The sequence below is a fragment of the Aegilops tauschii genome, chromosome 7 (assembly GCF_002575655.3).
Source record: "Aegilops tauschii subsp. strangulata cultivar AL8/78 chromosome 7, Aet v6.0, whole genome shotgun sequence".
In the NCBI taxonomy this organism is placed as follows: domain Eukaryota; kingdom Viridiplantae; phylum Streptophyta; class Magnoliopsida; order Poales; family Poaceae; genus Aegilops; species Aegilops tauschii.
The window spans coordinates 107940611-107965348 of NC_053041.3; the positions used below are offsets into that span (position 1 = coordinate 107940611).

Consider the following 24738-nt stretch of genomic DNA (forward strand, 5'->3'; position numbering starts at 1 on the left):
AAGTCGTGTACCATAATGACTACTCTAACACCCCACCCCCAACCCTCTTGGCACCAAAATGGCAACTGCAGACGAGGGGAGCAAGTATCTCTGACGGCGGCGGCTCACAGAAAACCCAACTTGAGGGGAGTTCGTCTCCGTTCGTGTACTGCATGGGTGGCACAAAGGTTATAAAAACACTTCAGGTGATGATCATTGATGGCAACCTGGAGGGCAGTCTCGCCTAGAAGTCGCTGCGCACGGCACATAGCAGCTCCCACGAGTGAGACTCCTGCTTGCACAAGCACACAACAAACAGGTCATCGCTGATGTATAGAGGAGCACCCAATAGCCCGGGGAATAACATGGGCCACTCGGTGTATTTGTCATCTGGGTGCTGTAAGCTGTGGAGAGGTCCTATTTCGGGCAATCCCTATTTGGAGCTGCAGGCACCGGTTATTACTATTTCTACAAACCGGCGCCTGCAGCGCACCTCCCTCTGCAGTGACTGGCAGGCCGATGCATCTGCTTTTTTCTGTTTAAAAGCTCAAAAGATGAGCCGCGGGAGTTCGGACTTAGGATATGCTCTCTCTACACCAACAACCGCAACCACTAAGCCATAGAACAACTACTGTTTTATAAAATTTAACGTAAATTTTTTGTACGGTGAGAAACATGTTTTCTGGATTGCAAGGACATTGTTTTACACTCTATATTTGTTTATAAATGTCACATTGATTTTTTAATTCTTTAAATATTTCGGGATTTAAACAAGTATTTAAATTAAAAAAAATGTTCAAGAGATAACGTGGATTCAATACAATATTAGTCATTAGAAAACCAAGTTCGCATATTCAGAAATGTTCACAATTTTGAAAAAAAATGTTCATGACTTGGAATACATGGTGTGCATTAAAAAAATGTTCGTGAAATTGAACAAATGTTCATGATTTTTTTAATGTTTGGGAGTTACAACAAAAATTTATCCATTCAAAAAGTGTTTGCTGGCTCAAAAAATGTTCATGCATTTCCAAAAATGTTCGTCAAAACAAAAACAAATGTTTATGAATTTTATAAATTGATCCCCAATTTCCAAAAAAATCATCGATTCAGAAAAAATTGCCTATTCAAAAATAAAGTTCATGGGTTTTAGATTGTTTTTTCACAATTTCAAAACATGGTCACGAAAAATGTTCAAGATTTAAAAAAACACAAATCTCGAAATGTTCAAGGTTTCAAAAACTGTTAATGAATTCAAAAAAACTTCATGATTTTAAAAATGTTCACGTTTTCAAAGAAATAAAAATAAAATAAAATAAAATAATAGACGAACATGAAAAAGAAGAAAAGAACAAAAAAAGGAAAGTCGAAGAAGAAACACGCAAAAAACCCGGTTTGGAAAGGAGGTTATGGAACCTCCCAAAATCGGAAAGAGTTAATGCGCCGAACCAAATATACGTAGTGGAAGCCGGGTGAAGGGGGTACGCGCTCGTTCGGTAAGTTGCGACCCCCACGCGCCAAATAGGGTTGGCCTAGGGCCAATTCCAATGCAATTTGGTCCATTCATGTCCCTTTGGGTTAGGGCAGACAAAAATAACGGCCCAACGCAAGGACGCAAACGGGCGAGTGTTTGTTTTCTTGTTTGTCGTGACCCATTTTTGGCCCAGGTTTGTGCCGGTTTTGTGTCCAAGCGGATATGCTGCGGACGCCCGCAATGCCCTCCCCTTGTCCCTCCCGGCCCGCCCGTGTGTGTGGCATAACGGCCACTGTTCACCTACCCCTCTATTACAACACCCCGACCTCATCGCCCTCGCCGCTGGCACCCAGTTCCGGCCGCTTCGCCATCGCCCGACCCCCTCGACTGCATCCTCGCCGCCCCAACCCCCTCTATCACATCCACCGACAACCCCACTGCTACCGCTGTCACCGACGCCCATTGTTTGTCGACGTTGTTGCCTCTACTCGCCACCGTCGGAGGACTACAGGGCACGTAGAGGCTCGGGTTGCCGGCAGCACCTCTACCTCCACGGATATCGCCGGAGGCCGCAGGGTTCCACAAGCCTGCTGCGACAAACCGAGGGCTGGTCCTTTCCCCGTCCGTGACTCATCCACACCCGCGGCAGTCGACGCCCGCAGGGTGTTTGGCCATTTTCCCGGCAGAGGCTCATTCACACCATAAGGTACGGATTCACCACTCCGACGGGGCAATGGTGGATAGCTTGGATGAGTTTATTTGGAAAACACCCTATGTGCATCATCCAACGATGAGGAATTCATGGTTGCTACTATGGTCGTCAAAGAGCACAGCTCGAGCCAGCAACCAATGTCTAGGGGATCCATCTCGGGCCATGCTTCGGGTTTGCATCGTAATAGAGAAAGCGGCCATTGCCTACTCTATGATGATTATTTCCAGCTTGCAAGCCCACTTTTCAATGCTAAGCTTTTTTGGCGACACTTCCGAATGGCGAGACATGTGTTCAACCCTCTTCCGGAGGGAGTAATGGGGTATGCTGATTACTTCAAATGCAAGTCTAATGCCCTTGGGAAGGTTGACTTCTCCTATTATCAGAAATGTACTACAGCTGTTCGGATGCTTTCATACGGAGTTCCTTATGATCTTGTGGGTGAGCATGTCTTGAGGAATTGTATAGGTCCTGCAAAGTTGTCGTTGCAGTGTTTGACCCGGAGTACTTAGAGAACCAAATGCTGCAGATACAACTTGGGTGTTAGCGACCAATTAATTGAGAGACTTTCCAGGGATGCTTGAAAGCATAGATTGTATGCACTGGGTGTGGAAGAACTGTCATTTTGCATGGTAGGGGAATATAAGGGACATGTTAAGCCTTGCACGGTCAGACTTGAAGCTGTAGCATCACATGATATCTGGATTTGGCACTCTTTTTCAGTATGGTAGATTCTCACAATGTCATCAACATGCTTTAGCAATCTCTGGTGTTCGCTAGGCTTTCTGAAGGCCAAACCATGTCAATTTTGAGGCCAATGGCCACCAATGCAACAAGGCTAGCTGATGGTATCTATTCTTAGTGGGCAACTATTGTGAAGACAATCTGGGAGCCCGTATGAGAGAAGAGGGCTAGGTTTGCCAAAGAACAAGAGAATGCTAGGAAGGATGTGGAGTGTGCTTTTGGTTTGCTCCAATATCGATGGGCTATTGTTCGGCACCCCGCTAGAACATGGAGCACTCAAAAGATGTGGGCGGTGATGACATGTTGTGTGATCATGCACAAACGTGATGACAACCTCTTTGACAAAGGGTTTGATTTCTAGGGTGAGAACGTTGAGTCTGTGTATAGAGCGGCAGCATGTGCACAACTCACCTAATTTCATCAAGAAATGTGTGATTGGACAACTCATATTCAACTTCAAAATAATTTGGTTGAGCTTATGTGGACTCACATAGACAACCAATAGATATATCCGCTCTTTTCCTTTCAACATATTTGTTACAATTTCAAATTCATTTGGTTGTAAACTATGCAATTTAATTTATTATGTTGTAATAAAAAAACTATTTGACATATTTGTGTAATCTTGAGTAATGTTTTATTTTAATTTTTTATTTGATTTATATTTATAGAATGTCTAATTTGAGAAAATTGGGCAGCAAAATGGCCTAGCCGGACCAATTGGTCAGCCGGTTGGGTGCACTGGTCAGAACGGCGCAAACAAAGCTAGATAGCGGCTAAAGTGGCGATCAGACGAAAAACGAGCAAAACACGTGTCCGTTTGGGTCCTGCGTTGGAGTTGGCCTAAGTTGCGGGGCTTCTTCCCCTAAAAAGAACCACGGTGTGTGAACGTTGTTTCGTCTCCCCGCCGTCTTCTCTGTAGTAACATCGATGATGAGCATAGTGTTGAATATTTTGATGAGACCAGCTAATGAAGAGTTGGAATTTGTATTATTACCAAAATAAATAGCTCACAAAGTTTTCAACTCCTGTCTCCATCGCAAGTAACTTCGTAAACTTGTAACTTATGTTTAAGAAAAAATGTCATATAGAAAAAGTACTTTGACTGTATATTTTTCCAAAATTTATGTATGTTTATGATTACTAGTAGGCGCGTGCGCTGCTTTGCTTGCTGACGACTTCACCTGCATGACAAAACATGACATCGATGATCCTCACATAGAGAAGACTCTTTACCATCAAAACCAAAAGCCGTCGCGCACTTCCTCTCAGAAAAAAATGTCACGCACTTGGACAACTCCAGCGAGCGAAGGCTTGGAATCTGTGTTATTAAAACCAATAGCTGAGGACTCTTGCCAGGTCGTATTATACCAATACCAACTTGATCTATCGTGTTCAGAGTGGCTCGTGTGAACCTCGAGCTAAAAACTAATTTGACGGTCGACCGGCCGTGGTCATAGATTAATCGTTGATCGTGGTTCACACCCAAAAACTGACCCGCCACCCACGACTTTACCTTTTCCTCACGCACTTCCTGTTCTAGCTTTGAAATCACTTATGTTAATTGCCTCTTTAAGCCCATACTAGAATGGTACATGTGCATTGTACGTAGGTTATAGATAACCAAATTATGAATATGTAAAAAAAACAAAGTATGAATTGATCGCAAAAAAAGTATGAATTACTATACACATACCACATTATAATAGAGGTAAACATGTAAAGTGAGAGTCGTATATGCATGGCGTAGATGTACATATAGTTTTCATAGTTTATCCTGTTGAAAAAAAATTACAAAAATATTTGAAGATTGCATGGCATAATACTACTTGAAACTCATGTGAAATATATGCAACCCATTTGTCATTAGGTATCTCACATTGCAATTTTGAGTAGCTACTGTTGTCATAAACCTTGACAAAAATAAATCATGAAGTAAAAATGAATTACAATTATTTTAGAAGAGGACAAAAGTGGAAGAACTAAAGTATGGAAGAGTCTAGAACTAATAAGAAGTGTTTGTGATATGAGGTTTGTGCATATTGTGTGTTGTAAATGATACACTAAAAATGAATAAGAAAAAAGTTTGGATAATGAAAGGATGAATGATTATAGAGCAAAGGAGAAGTGGTTGTGTTTCGAAGCTTGTGCATATCGTCCATTGTAAATTATAAAGTCAATAAAAGGTAATTCATTTAAAGCAATGTTGCAATGTTTTTAAATAATTAAAGTATGGAGAATCCTAGAATAAAGGAAGCTTGTGCATACTGTGAATTTTTGTAAATTATAAAGTCAAAAAAGGTAATTCATTTAAAGAAATGTTGCAATGTTTTCAAATAATTAAATTATGGAAGATCCTAGAATAAAGGATTAGTGCTTGTATTGTGAGATTTGTGCCTAGAGATTAAGCTCAACCATGGATATCCAACGGCCAATAGCGCTAGATTTTGCAACCTATTTTTCATCGGATTGTCTTCAACCAACGGTAAATATTCAAAGTTATTCATACACTATCTAGTAGTATATATATTGATAAAAGCAATGAAAGCAAAGTACAAGCTGCATAACTAGCTAACTACTACATAAACATATTGTAAGCAGCTTTATATTACAAGTTTCCTAAAAATAGATTTATGTTATAAGTTTTGTTACATTTAAAATGATTGAGAAATAACTTTTCTAAATTACATCTAACAACCACCCTTCAACCAGAACATACTATGTCACCCAGACAACACATACTCTACACGCTTCACTAGGTCAGCCGTTATTTCTTTAGTCAAACCTCAGCACATGAGGATTCCGTTGATCGTTTGGACCTTACTTCAGAGTATAGAGGTGGGTTATCCCGTGCAACTAGTTAGGCCCGACTCACTCAATGATTCATCGCATGTGGCACATAGTCAAAGATTGGATTCCGACTAGCTATGACAAAACGTGGATTAGTACTTAATTAGTTTATTGGTGCTTGCTTGATGAGTTGTCTCAACGCTTGGCTACATGTCCAGGACAATGTGACTTGAACGTTTTCAGCGACAGTTGGACAAAGTGTCTCTCACCTTTGTTGTGATGTCTTCCTGACACAACATGTCGGGTAAAATCAACTGGATTTTTGTAATTGAAATTAAACTTGATGGCATTATCACCCATAGCATTTGGGTATAGTTAGCCTGCACTAACAAAAGAAAGAGATCAAGCACAAGATGTGCATGGAGGTGAAGGCTCAATGGGTAGTAACGAGGGCATGTTCTTGCACAAATCAGAGGTTGATACTACTATAGAAATATTAAGACCAGCATTGTCTGGAGAATTTATTCCTCATCATTATCCACAACGCAGATCTACAACCCTTTTTAACAAAATAATTTTAAAAATAGTGTAATTTAATTTATTAGCAATTGTACATGATTTTGGTGAAAAATCACCCAAATTTTGTAAGGAAAAGCTTTTTTGGTATAAAATTTAGACCAAATGTATGTTTTTTACTATCATAGAAAATATCTATGGCTCATGAGTTTCTATATTTTTTTTCAGTGAATGGTTTTTTGATACACTTTTATTCAAATTATGTTGTTTCAAATTATTTGAAATTTAAGACACCATGTCATTGAAAGGAATGAATTCATATGTTAAAACTATGTTATCCATGTCAGCTTATTCATGTTATTTTTGCAGATAAGTTTGGTCATGTTACATGACAAATAGATGGAAGTGAGTGGTAGCTCAGAGCAACTTGACTGAAGAATTAGTATAATGGGCAGAGAGTTGTCAAGTATACAGATAAAATACAACTAGTGCATTTCAAAAATAAATAATGTATTGCAAAAAAATATGGGGAAATTCTCTACCCTTTAGCAATATAATAATTTACCAAATAATGAAGTTTACATCTCAAAGACTCTTAGATTCTAATGTGTTATGTATTTTAGAATGGACAAAGAAATGAGGGGAAACAAGATTTGGACAAAGTAAAACAAATACACTTACCATTATGTTGTCTTCCTATTAAGGAGGAAAATTTACTTAAACAAATTTATTTGTCTGTCCCATCCAAAAGATCACTATGTAGCTATTGCACAAGTGAAACCTAATTATTATCAAGTCCACGTCATATATTAAAATTTCTCATGTTTGTACATCTAATACAAATGATTGATAATATGCATGTTGACCTCACATATTGATCTAACTGTAGGGTAACGTAGCAGAAAACAAAAAAATTCTGACCTACGCACCAGCCCAGGACCACTATGGAGACTGCATGCAAGGTTTGATCTTTTTCGTTACCGACTCGTAGCGCAGCGGGAAGTAGAGTCGATGACGATCGGCGGTGCAGATCCCCGCAGCTAGGATTTACAACCTCCCAACCGCGAGGATGTATACCCTCATCCGCCATACGGATAGCCCTCCGGGAGGCGGTCGAACAGTCCCCTAAACGGTGTCACGGACAGCCCTTCGGGAGGACCTTCGAGACTCGAACGGTCACTCGGACAGCCCTCCGGGAGGACCCACAGAACTCGGACCGTCACTTGGACAGCCCTTCGGGAGGCACTCTCGAACAGCCCCTCAGGGCACTAAGATCGAAACTACGACCTCTCTACAGAGTTGCACACATACGGTGTCAGCTATCCGGCAGGGCTTCGCCGTCCAGAACTAGTTCCTGCCGGAACCCAGACAGCCTTTCGGCTCTACGAAACTATTTCGCTGGGAGGGAGAGAAGAAGCCAGATCATTGCAATGGCATGTATGTGAGAAGGGATGATCCTTTAGGCAGCCCCCCTCCACCCCTATTTATAGGCCAAGCCTAAGGGTGGCTTCTCCAAGAAGCCAAGGGGGGAAATACCAAAAAGGCCCTCAAGGTGGCTTCTCCAAGAAGCCAAGCAAAAAGCACTTTCACTATTCATGACGACATATTTCAGCGTCCGTTCGAATTGAAAATATTTATGTGGGCTCAGAACATTTCCAGTACCCACTAAAATAATTTTCAACGCGTTCCGAAACAATTTCGGCTTAGTGATTTTCATCTGCGAAAAGCAAACAAGAATGCGTTTTCACTATTCATGAAGACAATTTTTCGCGTCCACTAAATCCGAAAATATTTCTGTGGGTCTTAGAATAATTCCAGTACCCACTAAAATGATTTTGGATTCGTTCTGAAACAATTTCAGATTAGTGAATTTCATCTGCGAAAAACAGCCAAAGCGGTACCGGCAGCTCCGAAACATTTTCGGTTTTTATTTCTGAAAATTCCAAAAAGTTTCCAGAATGATTCTGGCACCCTCCAAGAATTATCAGGCATGTGCCGAAACCATTTTGACTTAATGGCATACCCCGAAACAACTTTTTCGGTTTCACCGAAACTCATCCGGTGACCTCTCTCTGCGGTACGATTCCGCTGTCCGAAACTTTTCGGTGTCCGAAACTTTTTCGGTGATTTTCTCTCAGACTCCGTGTCTAGTATTCAGCAGATAGATGAACCTTAAGCGTGTGACCCTATAGGTTCGGTGAAGTATAGACATGACCTGGAACCCCTTCCGATCAATGATCAACATCGGAGCCGTGGACACCCATATTGACCCCTATACCCACACGAATGAATATTCGAGTGAACCTCCAGTTGAGGTGAGCTATTCCTGTTGCTTCACGATATATCACAAACACCTGAGGTGAGATTTATTGCATCTCCGTGGGCCAACACTTTGTCCACTATGCAAGTTACCTCGTTACCGGTTTTGTTCTCTTTTCTCGTTTCGTGTTCCGGCATCCCCGTGATCAAATCACAGTGTCTGGCCAGACGATGATGGACACCGTAACACCGAGTGGGCCCGAGTATATCTCTCCATCGTCGGAGGAGCAAATCCCAATCTCGAGCTATCAAGTTACTTAACATACTTTCCCATGAACCCGTAAGCCGCCGTAATAGCCATCCAGTTACGGATGACGTTTAACAAACCCCAAAGTTCATGAAGCAAGCATGAAGAAACTCGATACTCTCATGGTCTAAGGAATTATGCAAACATTAACTATCTCTGTGTTATAAACCATTAACTTGTGACGAATGTATCTCATAGCATAACATCAATTCGGGTCGATTCAACACAAATGTCCTTCCTGACATTGTGCCCTCAAAGTTGCTTGGCATAGACATGCCCATGATTGGGAAAACATAATCATCATGCAACACTTGAGCTAGTCTTAGAGGCACGACTAGGAATATATTTTACCGTTTATTATTCCACACGTGCATATGGGTTCTCCCCAGAGCCTTTATGGATATACGGGCTCGGGAACCACAGCAGTTATAGCATGGAACATAAACATAATTATGAACAGGGAGATAATCAATAACATTTATTATTGCCTCTAGGGCATATCTCCTACAGACTCCCACTTGCACTAGAGACAATAATCTAGCTTATGCTAATGCACTTCACACCTGTGGCACACCGGTGTAAATATGCTTCGCTTGTGGTATAGCCTGATGTCCAACGGATCTGACGACTTCAGTTCCGTGTGTATCTTTGCATGTCCTTGCGTTTTCACAAAATTCATATTTTGTGTGGACTTGGCTTTGTATGTATGTGAATCACAGGTCGAACCTGGATTCCTCAGACTGAGTTATGGAGCAACTACCTGCAGTAGTGTCCCATTGTCAAAAGCCATCTTGGAACTATACTAAGTTCATGAATGAACTATATGATTCAACATCTTCTTTGTCGCTTCTAAAGCATCAACATACTTAGCCCTTGTTATAGAATTCGCCACAGTAACTAGTTTGAACAAATTCCAACTAACTGTGCCACCACATTGTGTGTTACACAAAACCCTTAATTTAAATCGAAAATCGCATGGAGAAAAGATGAAGACTGTATCGGTGTAACATTTTACAACGAACTCTTCATGATCTCTGCTTGCGAGAAAACCATGTCATCAGTACTTACTCTAGTACTCTGTGACATCTTTCACTGTTGTCCCATGATCAGTAATTTGATCACTTTGGTATCCATACTCGCAACACCTTGGGAGTATCGGACATATCTGGTTGTTTTACATAACATGGAATACATGATTAATCCAAACACAAAAGTGTGTGGAATCTGCATCATGTATTTTACTCATCAGTGTTTTGGGACACCGAGTCTTGCAAAAACTCTTTCCATGTGACTTTGGCAAGAATCACTCCTTGGCATTTTAAATGCTAAAAGGTTTTAGCATCTTGTCAATATGTATTCATTGCTTAGCCCCATTAGGTAAATCTATCTCCATAGATCATCATGCCTAATATTGAGGCTATTTAGCCTAAGCACTTCATCGAAAAACTATTTTCAAATGAAGTCCTAATTTGTGTCAAGAAATTTATTTCCAATTACCAATGTGCCAAGCACATAAGGTTTTTAGAAATATTATTACGCTCCCACTTACTTTCTTGACTTACAAGCATCTTCGTTACCCATTGATGAAGTCAAAACCCCTTTGACCATTTCATCAAAACACGAAGATTCCAACTCCATTTTGCTCTCTTCTGTCCATTGCTGGAACTCCGAAGTTTGCATACCTACTAGCATCCTCTGGATCGACAAATTACTTTGGAATGTATCATATACAAGTCCTAGCTTTCATTTCCATCAGATGGAAATCCTTTTATCATCCATGTTTCATATCTCATGATTGAAATATGTATTAATTGCTAGTTCAACCCGAACTGACTTTAAGCATCGCTACGATGAAAACAACCTCATCGTAGTCAACTCTTGAACTTGTTATTTCAACAAGTCGAGCTTTATGGATAAAACATTTTTATCCGTATCAGTTTTAAGTTCCATAAATATTCGTTAGACTCTAAGTCTTCCGAAAGGTGTATCAAGGTTTTAATCTTGAATCACTTATATGGAAACTAACTCGGGTTGTATTGGCATTTAGCCAATTCTGGAGTCAGGGCCCATCAACGCTTCCTTGTGTATCGTAGGTATAATGTTGTCTACCAACAATATCTCGTTTGCGCACCTGAGAGGTTTGCACGAGCCTTGCCTACGTGGTTCAGCTGCAAGTTCGACCGAAGTTCATACATTTTATTGTAGAGACTTCCGTATCAGTCGCAGTAGGAAACTCTGGAATTACTTCCAAGGTCTCTTTCCTTTGATCTGATGAAGATACTGTTTATCTCGTCGAGTTGCACTATTCTCCCACTCACCTTTTAGAAAGAACCATTCTCTTTAAAAGCATACCGTTCTTTGTGGCAAACCTATTTGCCTCAGTATAGTGAGGGAGGAATACCCAATGACTTGGGATAACCTACAAAGTAGCACTTGTCTGATTTGGAATAGGTTTGTAACCTTTTACACAAGCCCCATATTCCAAATGTTAAGAAAAGATACAACATGGTTGGGCGTACCATACCATGGCTTCATTTCAACAGACCCGATGTAGCCCTTTTCAGTGCCGCAGTCTCTAAAGCATCACTTTAAAAAGGATAATGGCAAATTTATTTATGTCATCTTTGACCTTACCATGTCATAAATGGTTAGATTACATCTCCACGGACTTTTCACTTGCAGTGGTGTTCCGGGAGGTGCAAGTTATGAAACCCCTTTCACAACTCATCAGACATTCGCTAAACATGTAACTCAAATATTCCTTTGTGCAATCAAATTGCAGAAACATAATTTTCTTGTTACAATAACTTCTACTTCATTTTTGAAAACCTTTCGAATGATTTCAAAAGATCCAGACTTACGTCTCATCAAGTAAATATCCATATATCTACTTGAGTCATTTCTGAAGATAAATAAATCCACCACTAACAACACTTATCGGACTACACACATCAAATGTATGATCACTAATAAGTTTGTTGTTCGTTCCTTATGGCCTGTGAACGGTATTTTAGTCACTTCACTTTTCGGAGGAAAGTTGCAAGTGTCAGATGATTCAAAATCAAAAAGACTTCAAAATCCATCATAATGGAATTTTCCATGCGGGTTTCTCCAATGTGACCAAATGTAGTGCCACACTTGTGTGGTATTCTTTTAATCTTGCGACATTTAGCGTCAGTGGTATGGATGTATCATATTACCCTCAGTATTCATAACATACGTCCCATCTTGGATGGAAGCATGGCCCTTCATGTTATTCATAATACTTAACAACAATTGTTGTTTTTATGAACAACTCTTTTGCAACAAACATTGTGCAATGGGCTAGAGTGTATGAAACTCTAAAATGAATTATGAAAGTAAACCCAGAGGTATTGTATTATTATCAATATTCATAACATACATCTCATTCATAATGAAAGTATGGCCCTTGTGTTATTCATAACATCGAACATAAAAGGTTCTCTTATGAACAACCTTCTTGCAAGATACCTTATGCAATGGGCTAGAGTTTGTAAAACTCTAAATGAATTATGAAAATAAATACAGACGGCAATACACCGATGGAAGGTATAGTAACATTTACTATGTTCCCTGTGTATACCTTAACCTCATTTCTGGCTAGTCTTTTTAGGCCACAGTAGCTCTTACAGTGATTCGCAATTGAATGCAATCGAGCGGGTATCTTTGTGATTAACTCACAATACCCAAGAATTAGTGATTAACATGTTTAACCATAATTCCCAAGAACTATATCTTTGACCAGCCTACTATACATCAAAAACTTGTATGACATTCATACATGAGCTGGATATTCCAGTCATCTTTCTTTCTGCCTTTATACTTCTAACAGTTTAACTTTTAGTATTTCTCCTACTCGCAAAAGAAGCACCCAACTTAAGAGTGGCGTTAGCCCCGGACTTCCTAGGCGTGTAAGTCATACTAACACCCTTTGGACACTTCCTTTCTCTTTAAGTTGTTGTTTTATTCACCTTTCATTATATGACAGGCGTTCTCCTGGATCCCTTTCCCAACAGTCAAATGCATAGTAAACACTTTTACTAATACTTGCAAACAAACATTGCTTTGTTTGTATCTGAAAATAATTTTCAGTTCCATGAATATCATATAACTATCCCAACTTTCGAAGTTTGGGTTTCATGGAAGCAAACATATTGCACTTGACTGAAACGGAATTATAGCTTTTGGATCGAAGGACGAGAGTCACATGATCCATAGCATTAGCGGGAGGATACGGAAAGCATGCGATAGGACAAAGTCCTTCTCGGCACTTTTGAGGACAATCCTCATATTACGTTACCAATCGTAAAGTTTTAACCAGATATTTAACAGTTATTCAATTTTAATAGGGAAGGTGGAAACGCGAGCCATTATTCTACAACTATTTTGCAAGAAACACTTAGACAGTGTTCATAATTAATTGCACTGAGAATTAAACATGTTAATTCAACAGTGCGCTCCCACTCAAATCAATGTCTCTCAAAATTGATTGTGAGTGATACAAGACCCACATTTCAATTGTTCGCCATTGGTGTAACACCACTGATGATGAAAAATCTCAACCGGTAGGCCAACTTGCCAATCACATCTCTATGTGACTCTTGTTCATCTTTCGATGCGTGTGTTCCGAGCTCATGACGGTCATGCCTGAACGTCAAGACAACCAAGTGATCTCGCTGCGAGGTCTCAACTCACCCGCCTCACACTTCTCTAATCGTTCGTACCCGTGTGACACGGCGCACCCCGAAAAGATAGGTGCCGTGACGGTGCTACACTTGGGAGAACACTAACTACTTGGTATTTTTGTGAGAGATCACCCTAACAAAAAGCGACTACCACGCAATCAAGAAGGGTGCAACATAAGGGATAAACATCTCAGGCAATTCATAATAGCATGATATGGTATAGCCCTTTCTGACGGAGAAGTATTTCATTTCTTCGTCTTCGGCATTCGTGTTGGTGTTCACCTTCGCGAAGATTGCCACCACCTTGTCGATGCACCAGATAATATTGCTATCTCCATAGCGTATAAAATTAATGCATTACTTAAGGTTGACACGCAGGTCATTAAAGTGCAATCATATGGCTCCAGCCATCATGCCGAACCATGACACGCAGGTCATGTTAATCAAATTACATCATATAGTCATCTCATACATAATCGAATTAGTATGAGCACTGCTATACCACATCACATGCACATCCTGCAAAACCAAGTTAGACACCTCTAATCGGTTTATGCAAAATTTTATTTTACGTGGCTTCTAAGGTTTTGACTTAAACCGCAGCTACCAACGTTTTATCATCAAGTATGATTATTCAAGTTGCTAGATTAACATCTCGGGGTGTATGAAACACGAGATAATTAAATCTCGAGCCCCATACTAAACTTCGTCATACGCATGACCCCCGTGCAGATAATATCTGCAATGCCCTTTCATCTGCGAATTTCATCTTTCTTTTGACTACGGCAGAACCCAAAGAACTGATAGCACTTCCATGATCAATCAGGATCACGGATTGCCAGAACTTTGTCAAATTCCACCATGCTGTCTCGAGATTGAGCAAACGCAAATTCTAGGGAAGCAACAAGAACGTCAGGTAACAGATTTCATCTGTCACCCGCATAAATAATTTTCAGCAATAGATCTCATCTACTACCTAATTATATTATGCAATACCCATACATCTCCATGTATTCTAGATCGAAACCTGCATCTACGCATAGCACAGCTCTTGATGCCACTGTAGGGTAACGTAGCAGAAAACAAAAAAAATTCTGACCTACGCACCAGCCCAGGACCACTATGGAGACTGCATACAAGGTTTGATCTTTTTCGTTACCGACTCGTAGCGCAGCGGGAAGTAGAGTCGATGACGATCGGCGGTGCAGATCCCCGCAGCTAGGATTTACAACCTCCCAACCGCGAGGATGTATACCCTCATCCGCCATACGGATAGCCCTCCGGGAGGCGGTCGAACAGTCCCCTAAACGGTGTCACGGACAGCCCTTCGGGAGGACCTTCGAAACTCGAACGGTCACTCGGACAGCCCTCCGGGAGGACCCACAGAACTCGGACCGTCACTTGGACAGCCCTTCGGGAGGCACTCTCGAACAGCCCCTCAGGGCACTAAGATCGAAACTACGACCTCTCTACAGAGTTGCACACATACGGTGTCAGCTATCCGGCAGGGCTTCGCCGTCCAGAACTAGTTCCTGCCGGAACCCAGACAGCCTTTCGGCTCTACGAAACTATTTCGCTGGGAGGGAGAGAAGAAGCCAGATCATTGCAATGGCATGTATGTGAGAAGGGATGATCCTTTAGGCAGCCCCCCTCCACTCCTATTTATAGGCCAAGCCCAAGGGTGGCTTCTCCAAGAAGCCAAGGGGGGAAATACCAAAAAGGCCCTCAAGGTGGCTTCTCCAAGAAGCCAAGCAAAAAGCACTTTCACTATTCATGACGACATATTTCAGCGTCCGTTCGAATTGAAAATATTTATGTGGGCTCAGAACATTTCCAGTACCCACTAAAATAATTTTCAACGCGTTCCGAAACAATTTCGGCTTAGTGATTTTCATCTGCGAAAAGCAAACAAGAATGCGTTTTCACTATTCATGAAGACAATTTTTCGCGTCCACTAAATCCGAAAATATTTCTGTGGGTCTTAGAATAATTCCAGTACCCACTAAAATGATTTTGGATTCGTTCTGAAACAATTTCAGATTAGTGAATTTCATCTGCGAAAAACAGCCAAAGCGGTACCGGCAGCTCCGAAACATTTTCGGTTTTTATTTCTGAAAATTCCAAAAAGTTTCCAGAATGATTCTGGCACCCTCCAAGAATTATCAGGCATGTGCCGAAACCATTTTGACTTAATGGCATACCCCGAAACAACTTTTTCGGTTTCACCGAAACTCATCCGGTGACCTCTCTCTGCGGTACGATTCCGCTGTCCGAAACTTTTCGGTGTCCGAAACTTTTTCGGTGATTTTCTCTCAGACTCCCTGTCTAGTATTCAGCAGATAGATGACCCTTAAGCGTGTGACCCTATAGGTTCGGTGAAGTATAGACATGACCTGGAACCCCTTCCGATCAATGATCAACATCGGAGCCGTGGACACCCATATTGACCCCTATACCCACACGAATGAATATTCGAGTGAACCTCCAGTTGAGGTGAGCTATTCCTGTTGCTTCACGATATATCACAAACACCTGAGGTGAGATTTATTGCATCTCCGTGGGCCAACACTTTGTCCACTATGCAAGTTACCTCGTTACCGGTTTTGTTCTCTTTTCTCGTTTCGTGTTCCGGCATCCCCGTGATCAAATCACAGTGTCTGGCCAGATGATGATGGACACCGTAACACCGAGTGGGCCCGAGTATATCTCTCCATCGTCGGAGGAGCAAATCCCAATCTCGAGCTATCAAGTTACTTAACATACTTTCCCATGAACCCGTAAGCCGCCGTAATAGCCATCCAGTTACGGATGACGTTTAACAAACCCCAAAGTTCATGAAGCAAGCATGAAGAAACTCGATACTCTCATGGTCTAAGGAATTATGCAAACATTAACTATCTCTGTGTTATAAACCATTAACTTGTGACGAATGTATCTCATAGCATAACATCAATTCGGGTCGATTCAACACAAATGTCCTTCCTGACATTGTGCCCTCAAAGTTGCTTGGCATAGACATGCCCATGATTGGGAAAACATAATCATCATGCAACACTTGAGCTAGTCTTAGAGGCGCGACTAGGAATATATTTTACCGTTTATTATTCCACACGTGCATATGGGTTCTCCCCAGAGCCTTTATGGATATACGGGCTCGGGAACCACAGCAGTTATAGCATGGAACATAAACATAATTATGAACAGGGAGATAATCAATAACATTTATTATTGCCTCTAGGGCATATCTCCTACACTAACATCACATACAAACTACTAGCAAGGTCACAATATAAACATTCTAATACTGATTTAGTCTCATGTACAAGTATAAACTTTTATGTAACGATTTAGTCTCATACACAAACGAGTATCTTCACTGATATGGTGTTTTTGGAAATATACAGTATAATCATTTCCAACAAATTACATATGATTAAATATATTTTCAGAAGTAGCAGGACCCCAGACAATTGCAAACCAAGCTTGCAACACACCAGAAGCCCGATATCTTTCTGGCAAGCTTCTTGAGCCCTGGCAAAGTGGTCACTATTCTTACATTGGGGGATGGAGATTATCTTCACAAATATTGACCATGTAGGATAGATAGAATCAACTAGATAGTATCCCACATCAGAACCATGGTCATTGATCTTAAAGTTGCATGTTGCAGCATCCCCATTTTGCTAGCCTTGCGAAAAGAGGAGGTCTAGGCGGTCACATTCTCTCGAAATAGGTTGTCGCCCCGCTTTACAAATAAAGCCACCGCCTCTTCCATACAAGAGTTTTAAGTGCATCGGAATAGAATATTCTGCTGGGGCAACAACACAAACACGCCCAAGGAAAAGCATACAAGAATAAAAAGGCCATCAAGTGGCCTCGGTCTCAGGGGGCCCGCTGCAAGGTAAGGCGGCGAGCGGCATCATGCATCCCATCATCAGTCCCAGCAGCTCGCAGTCGCGCTGCCTAGATAGCGGTAGGAATGTGAAGATCGGATCAAAGCCTGCTGAAAGAAGACCCTCTCAATCACCTTCTTATTACTCATCATCCACAGAGTCCAAGCTAATGCCGTCAACACAAGCCAGAAGAGGCGTCTCCTCCTACCGATCTGGTTGGCTCTGTTTTGAATGAACCCAGTCACGTCCAGGGCCTCCCAGTCAGGCCCTAGAGCCTCATAGAAAAAACTATAAAGAAACCTTGCTGCCGTGAAAGAGAAGAGGATGTGGGTCCCTGTCTCTGGGACCCCACGCAGAGGGCATAGCCTATTCCCCGGGTTGTCTCTCTTGATCACCTCTGTCCCAAATGGCAGGCGATCCCTCAATAATTGCCAAACAAAATTTTTGATCTTCAAGAGCAAGGGCTCTTTCCATAGCGGCGATGCCCAAGCCATAGAGGGACGTTTGCGGCGTACTCCTGCGATGTGGCCATGGCGGCAGTTGGGTGGGTCACGTCAAGCTCAGGCGGGTTGGTGACACGGGAACATGAACGAGTCTGCAATGGAAGGCGGAGCCGTTTGGCAGCGATTTGCATGGTGAGGTGGCCGACATGGGAGCATGGGAAGATGCCGAGACTTCCTACCCATCGAAAATCAAGATGATAGAGTTGCATGTATATTTCCCTCTCTTTTTTCTATATATTTAGAGGATAGAGATTGGACATGGAACTTCTACACTTGAACTCAAATGCACCCTCATGTTTCAAAAACTTATGCATTTTTTTGGCAACAAACATTGTTGAATTATCTTCTTACATGCAAATTTTTGTGACGCAATCACATCCATGGAGGTCTGGACCAAAAATAATAAAATTGATACTCCAAAAATATTATTTTTGACGGCATTTTGGAGAATTGATTTAGTTATTTTCGTCCAGACATCCACAAATTTTATGTCATCACGAAAATTTACACACAGGCAAGAAACTAAGCAGTGTTTGTTGCCAAATAAGTTCAGTTTATTTTTTTTGGATTTTACTGTTCACGCCGGAGCATTTGAGCTCGGGATTATAAAACCATTTTCAGGTTAGAGAGGTGTTTTTAGAGGATGCCCTAAAATCTTAGGGAAAAGGGGGGCATCAGACTGGCGTTCCCCCTGCTTAGCCCTCGTCCTAGCATTGTGTCTAGCAACGTCGAAGAACATGTTGAGGTGTGTCTCCAATGAATCTCGCAGATTTGGTCGGAGAGTCAAGAATTGAGCCGAATTCCAGTGAACTGTCCATGTGGCGTGACTCCTAAGAGCTCAGATGGTCTGGTTCTTTGCAACTGTAACAAAAGGAGAAATTTCGTGGAAGTGTTGGAAAGTGAATCAGGTGTGCGCGTTTATGAAAGGAGAACCGTAAAAAAGCATATGGTCTGCGCATTTACGAAAGTGGGTCAATAAGAATATGGACATGCGATAGGTCTTGCTCAAACGGCCAAATTTTACATGTGACGACTTCACTTTATTCGGTCTCCCACTGAGCTCCCTGCTGGGTCTCCACCGCCTTTACTGCACAGCTGATCCTCTGCCTATATAAACCATCCAAAGAGCTCGAAGACACAGCATCCACGTCCACGCACAGCAGTAGAGCACTCAAGTCCCAAGCACGTGTACAGCACAAGAGAGCAAGAGACACGTACGTACACGAGGCACACAATGGCAGCCGTCCAGGTGTTGTCGACGGAGATGGTCGTCCCGGCGGAGGCAACGCCGGGGGGCGCCGTCTGGCTGTCCAACCTGGACCTCGCCGCGCGCCGGGGCTACACGCCCACGGTCTACTTCTACCGGCCGAACGGCGAGCATGTGGGCTTCTTCGCGGCCGACGCCGTCAAGGACAGCCTCGCCAGGGCTCTGGTGGCGTTCTACCCGCTGGCCGGCCGCCTCGGGCTGGACGGCGCCGGGCGTGTCCAGATCGACTGCACCGGCGAGGGCGCGGTCTTCGTCGCCGCGCGCTCGGATCACTACGCGCTGGAGGACCTCATGAACGAGTTTGTGCCGTGCGGCGAGATGCGCGACCTGTTCGTGCCCCCGACGCCCGCGCCGAACCCTCCGTGCGTCCTGCTGCTAGCGCAGGTCACGTACCTGAGCTGCGGCGGTGTGGTGCTCGGCCTGGCCCTGCACCACTCTGTCGTCGACGCCCGGAGCGCGGCGCTCTTTGTCGAGACGTGGGCTAGCGTCGCCCGCGGCTCCACCAAAGAGGACGCGCCCGTGCCGCCTAGCTTCGACCACAGGCTGCTCGCCGCGCGCCAAAAGCGCGCGGTGCCGTACGACCACCCGGAGTACAAGCCGGAGCCGGCCCCGGTGCACGCGGCAACCGCTGCGTCCACGTACGCCAGCGCCCTGATCACGGTCAGCAAGCAGCAGGTGAGCGTGCTGAGGGCGCGGTGCGCAGGGGCGTCCACGTTCCGCGCCGTGGTGGCGCTGGTGTGGCAGTGCGCGTGCCGCGCGCGGGGCCTGCCGCTGGACGCGGAGACGCGGCTCTACTCCATGATCGACATGCGCCCGCGCCTGGCGCCGCCGCTCCCGCAGGGCTACTTCGGGAATGCGGTGATCCGGACGTCGACCGTGGCCACCGTCGGGGAGGTGGTGTCTAACCCGGTTGACTATGGTGCTCGGCGCGCGCGCGCGGCGACGAGCCAGGGCGATGACTATGCACGGTCTCTGGTGGACTACCTGGATGGCGTGGACGTGATGAACCTGCCACGAAGCGGCATCTCGCGCGCGCACCTGCGCGCCATCAGCTGGATGGGAATGTCGCTCTCCGACGCCGACTTCGGGTGGGGCGCGCCGGCGTTCATGGGGCCAGCGCTCATGTACTACAGCGGCTTCGTGTACGTGATGAACGCGCCGGGCAAGGAAGGCGCCCTCACGCTCGCGCTGTCGCTGGAGCCAGAGAGCATGCCGGAGTTCAGGAAGATGTTCGCCCACGAGCTGGCCCGTCTCGAGGTGTGGTACACTATGTAGCCATCGTCAACGTTCGTTGCATGGATTGTATATTCACTGTTGCATGTAAGTTGATTGAATTTGTAATTTGGGTAAGTTGATTTTGTGGAAGAAGAAACCGTTGGGAGAGAAAGAAAGATGAAGAAATAAACATAACAGTTGAATCTTTTAATATAATGAGTTATAAAATTAACTTACCCAGAATAATTTTCAGGATTGAAGTATATAGCTGGTCCCTATATTCACTTATTCAACTAGCCATCAACCCGTGCACCTGCACGGGCTAGAGACCTTCAGTTGAAAAACTTGGTGTTTAATATACTTTGAAAAAAGAATAAGCATTGTAATAGCATTCACAATTTATAATAATAAGTATACATTTCGAAATCATGGTCACATTGTTTATACTCCGAATCAATGCACAACCATAATTAGTGCCAATGTATAAATTTGATGTATGTCCAGTACAAAATGAGAAAAAAATCCCTAATCCATGGTAGTATTCCAAAGAAAGACCGAAAACAATCTAAGCTGGGAAAATTACTGGCAAAAATGATAAGTGGTTAAATAATAGAAAGATACAAATTGATCAATATTTTGGTAAAAGGGCATATTTTTTGCAATTGTAAATGTAGTATAATATTGATTCAGTTTTTGTCGAGCGGTAATTATAAAATATAGTCCTACCCCTTAAAAATAGTTTAATTCATTATTCTTTATCTATGGGCATGGCCATGAAGTATTATAAATGGTTGTGAGTGGACATTCTTTAGTCAATATATAAACTCTTACTTGTCAATAAATGATCAGAAGTGTTGATTCAATATTCAACACGGAATTAAATGGTTATAAAAAATTGAAATTCTGTAGATTTTAGTCTTCAAGGTGTGAAAATGGATGTCACAAAAATTGCACATTATCAGTTACCCTCTTTTTATGTAGTTTTCTTCTTCTGATTATGCATTAGTCACACTTTTCAATGAACTCAAGCTACACTTTTTATTTGTAAAAATGCAACCAATTTTTTTACATGTTTTATGTATTTTGCTCCCTAACTATGGGCTACTAGTTGCACTAATCAACAAAATCTAGTTCCTGCTTTTCCCAAAGAAATATATGTTGGTATTGTTGGAGCAACTACCGGTTAAGTTTTTTTTTATCTGGAGCATTTTTTTCATGGTTGCACTTTTTAATGCACTGGAGTTGTACGTTTTGTTTCATGCAATTGATCATATCTAAAATGTACAACTTCTCATCTTCTAATTTATTATAAATTGTTATTTTGATATTGTATCCTCTTATTTACTCTTGTTTTTTTTCTTCCAGGGTAGCACTTTTGTACAAGGGAGTTGCACATATATTTCATGTGCAACCGACCATATCTAAAATATAAAATTTCTCTGATTTACTTTAATTTTAGTGTACTTTTTTATATTTTTTGTAAGATTGATTGGTAATATATTTTCGTATTTAATTTTGTTCATTGCTTTTCATGTTTGCACTTTTTGATACAATAGAGTTGCACTTTTATCTTTGTGTGCAACTGGTCATATACAAAATGTGCAACTTGTTATCTTCAATTATTTTGTTTTATATTTTTATAATAAAACTGATCGGTAGTGTATATTCTTGTTTGGAAAATCCCTTGCTATTAGGACATAGTGTTCGGCACGAATTAAGGCTACTAGGTTGACTTTCTTTAATGTTGCATGTGCTTTCAACTATTTCATAGTATCTCGTCCCAAACAAACGTCGAGAGCAGGGTGTTGAGCCAAATATTCAAATTCATAGGGCTGGGACTAAAGAGACTCTGTTTTAACAGACAACCATGAAGAGAAGAGAGTCTCAGAGTATATTTTGTAATGTTGAGTCGATCTAGTATGGAAAATTCCTCGATGTGCTCTTGCGGTCCGATAAGCCCAAAGAGCCTCAAGAAGGTGATCTAGCTAGTCTCCACCGAATCAAAAGTGCTTGTTGCTATGGCAGCATGGCGAATCCTCTTTCCTTTTTACATATTCTCTTTTTTACATTGAAGATCCTAAGGCTATAAGAATCAAAGGAAATACTTGTTCATTTTTTCATGGCTACACTTATTTTACACATGGAGTTGCATGTCTTTTTTCGTGCAGCCAACCATATATAAAATGTGCCACATGTCTTTTAGTTTTTATTCGGATTATCATTTTCTAAGTACGTCATATCGGTAATGGATGTTTTGTTTTGCTCTTGTTCAATTTTGTGGCAAGGGCTTGCACAAATGAATCAGTGTAAGTTGCAAATTTTATTACTAAGATATGACACGAGTATTTAAGTTGTTATATTTATCTATCTTGGATTGTTTTACCAATGTTAGAATTTTGTTTTATATTGTCTTATTTCTAGTTTATTTATTCCATACGACGGCCCATGCATGCATGTCTAATACACAACCATGAACTTCTTCAAATGTTTCTTGGGGGGGGGGGGAGGGGGGGGGATTAATTCATAGCACAAGGCTTTGCGGACATTGGTGCATGATCATACATGCCTCTCCTAGAGATTTTCTTGTTCAAACCTTGTGCCTCTGCCCAACGTAACAAAAAGTGTATCCCAACAATGCAAACACACACACCTTTGCTCTTTGTTTGGTAGATGTCACGAACGATGGAAAACCATCTCTTGTGTAAAATACATTGAATGAGATTTAACACAATTTTAGTCAACTAAGGAATAGCCAAACTCTTGGTGCTATTGTATAGTGTGGTGGTGACCATGACCCTGGAGTCAAAAGGGATTAATGGTTAAGTAAGGTGGATTGTCAGATCGCTTTTGAGCGTTTTTGCTATGAAGTGCCTTGTGTGTAACTAGCGACAAAAGATGTCCTTGGTCAAAATTACTGTTTTTGCCGTATATAGCTAGCTACAAACCCTCTTTTATTTTCATAAAAAAATATTCCCTCTTTTGTCTTTAAGACCACATTTAAAAGCAAGGACGACTCCTTGAAAAAAGAACTATGGATGATCACCAAGCCTTATACAGTTAGCTAGCTTATGACTGGCTTTTTGCAATTGTCGTATGACTCAAATGAGAGAGATGCAAAATCTATGGAATAATATGTATATATATATATATATATATATATATATATATATATATATATATATATATATATATATATATATATATATATATATATACACTATTCATCACCCAGGGTGCAGAATAAGTTATTCTTCACCCGAGGTAATATTACGATCATTTCACAATTAAATTACGTTTGGAATTCAAATAGTTACATTTCTATTGGTTCACTACGTAAAATTTGGCATAAAAAATAAAAATATAGGTCATAAGACAAGAAAATTTGCTATTTATGTGTATTTTACACTATGTTTTTACGTTTGTAATTTTACATAACATAAAATATTTTTTACGACAATTATATATTTTCTTACGGTCTCTTTTTACGTCGGAAATAAGACAAAACTTATGAAACGTAAAATTACAGTGCATTGATGGTAAAATAGAGGGGGGTGAAGAATAACTATTCCTCACCCAGGGTGGGTGACAATAGTCAATCCCTTGGGACACCTAGGTGCCCAGGCTCCTAACCTCGTAACCATTGGATCTTCGATTGATGAATGCAAATTCCAACAGATATGGATATTAGGCACCTTCCATATATGCTTATGGACGTAATTGGTAAGTGCCAATAAATGTATGATTTAGGTGCATTAATATCACGCGCTGGGATAAATGGAATTGATTCTCTTCATTTATTTCCTTGTACAAAGAATTGAACTCGTTTGAAGGTATATACATACAACCGTACTACTTTTTGTGGATACGATATGTATGCACGTACTAATTTCTTGGGTATGTGTCTTTTTTGCGGGTACTTGAGATTTTGGAATGATGGTCTATACTCAAATAATTCTAGATGTGCCACAGTCGAGTATATTTATTTTGGGTATATATATTACGTGTATATCATACTTTAATTATCATCCTGGGGTATATCATATTTATTTTAGGTATATTATATTTATATGTGTATACCATCTTGGGGTATATCATATTCATGGTGTATTATATTTATTTTGGGTATATCATATAATTTGGGTATATAAATTTCGAAAATGATACCTAGGACAAATTTGGATTACATATATTCCAAATATGATATTGCGGGTATATCATTTCTTTGGTACATCGTATTTATTATCATCTTGGGGGTATTATATTTAATTTGAGTATATAAATTACGAGTATGATGCCTAGGACAAATTCTTACGACATACATGTCAAATTTATTTTGAGGTATCCGCATACTCATAATATTTCTGGGTATATACATT

The 24738-nt window shown here is 41.5% G+C and overlaps 1 protein-coding gene across 1 annotated transcript; it reads left to right on the forward strand.

The window, feature by feature from the left end:
• The first annotated feature begins 19051 nt into the window (after positions 1 to 19051).
• Positions 19052 to 20564, forward strand: LOC109768410 (hydroxycinnamoyltransferase 4-like). The gene has a single exon (XM_020327131.4). It carries the CDS (start codon positions 19115 to 19117, stop codon positions 20420 to 20422), a length of 1308 nt encoding a protein of 435 aa, XP_020182720.1. The 5' UTR covers positions 19052 to 19114; the 3' UTR covers positions 20423 to 20564.
• The last annotated feature ends 4174 nt before the right edge of the window (positions 20565 to 24738 follow it).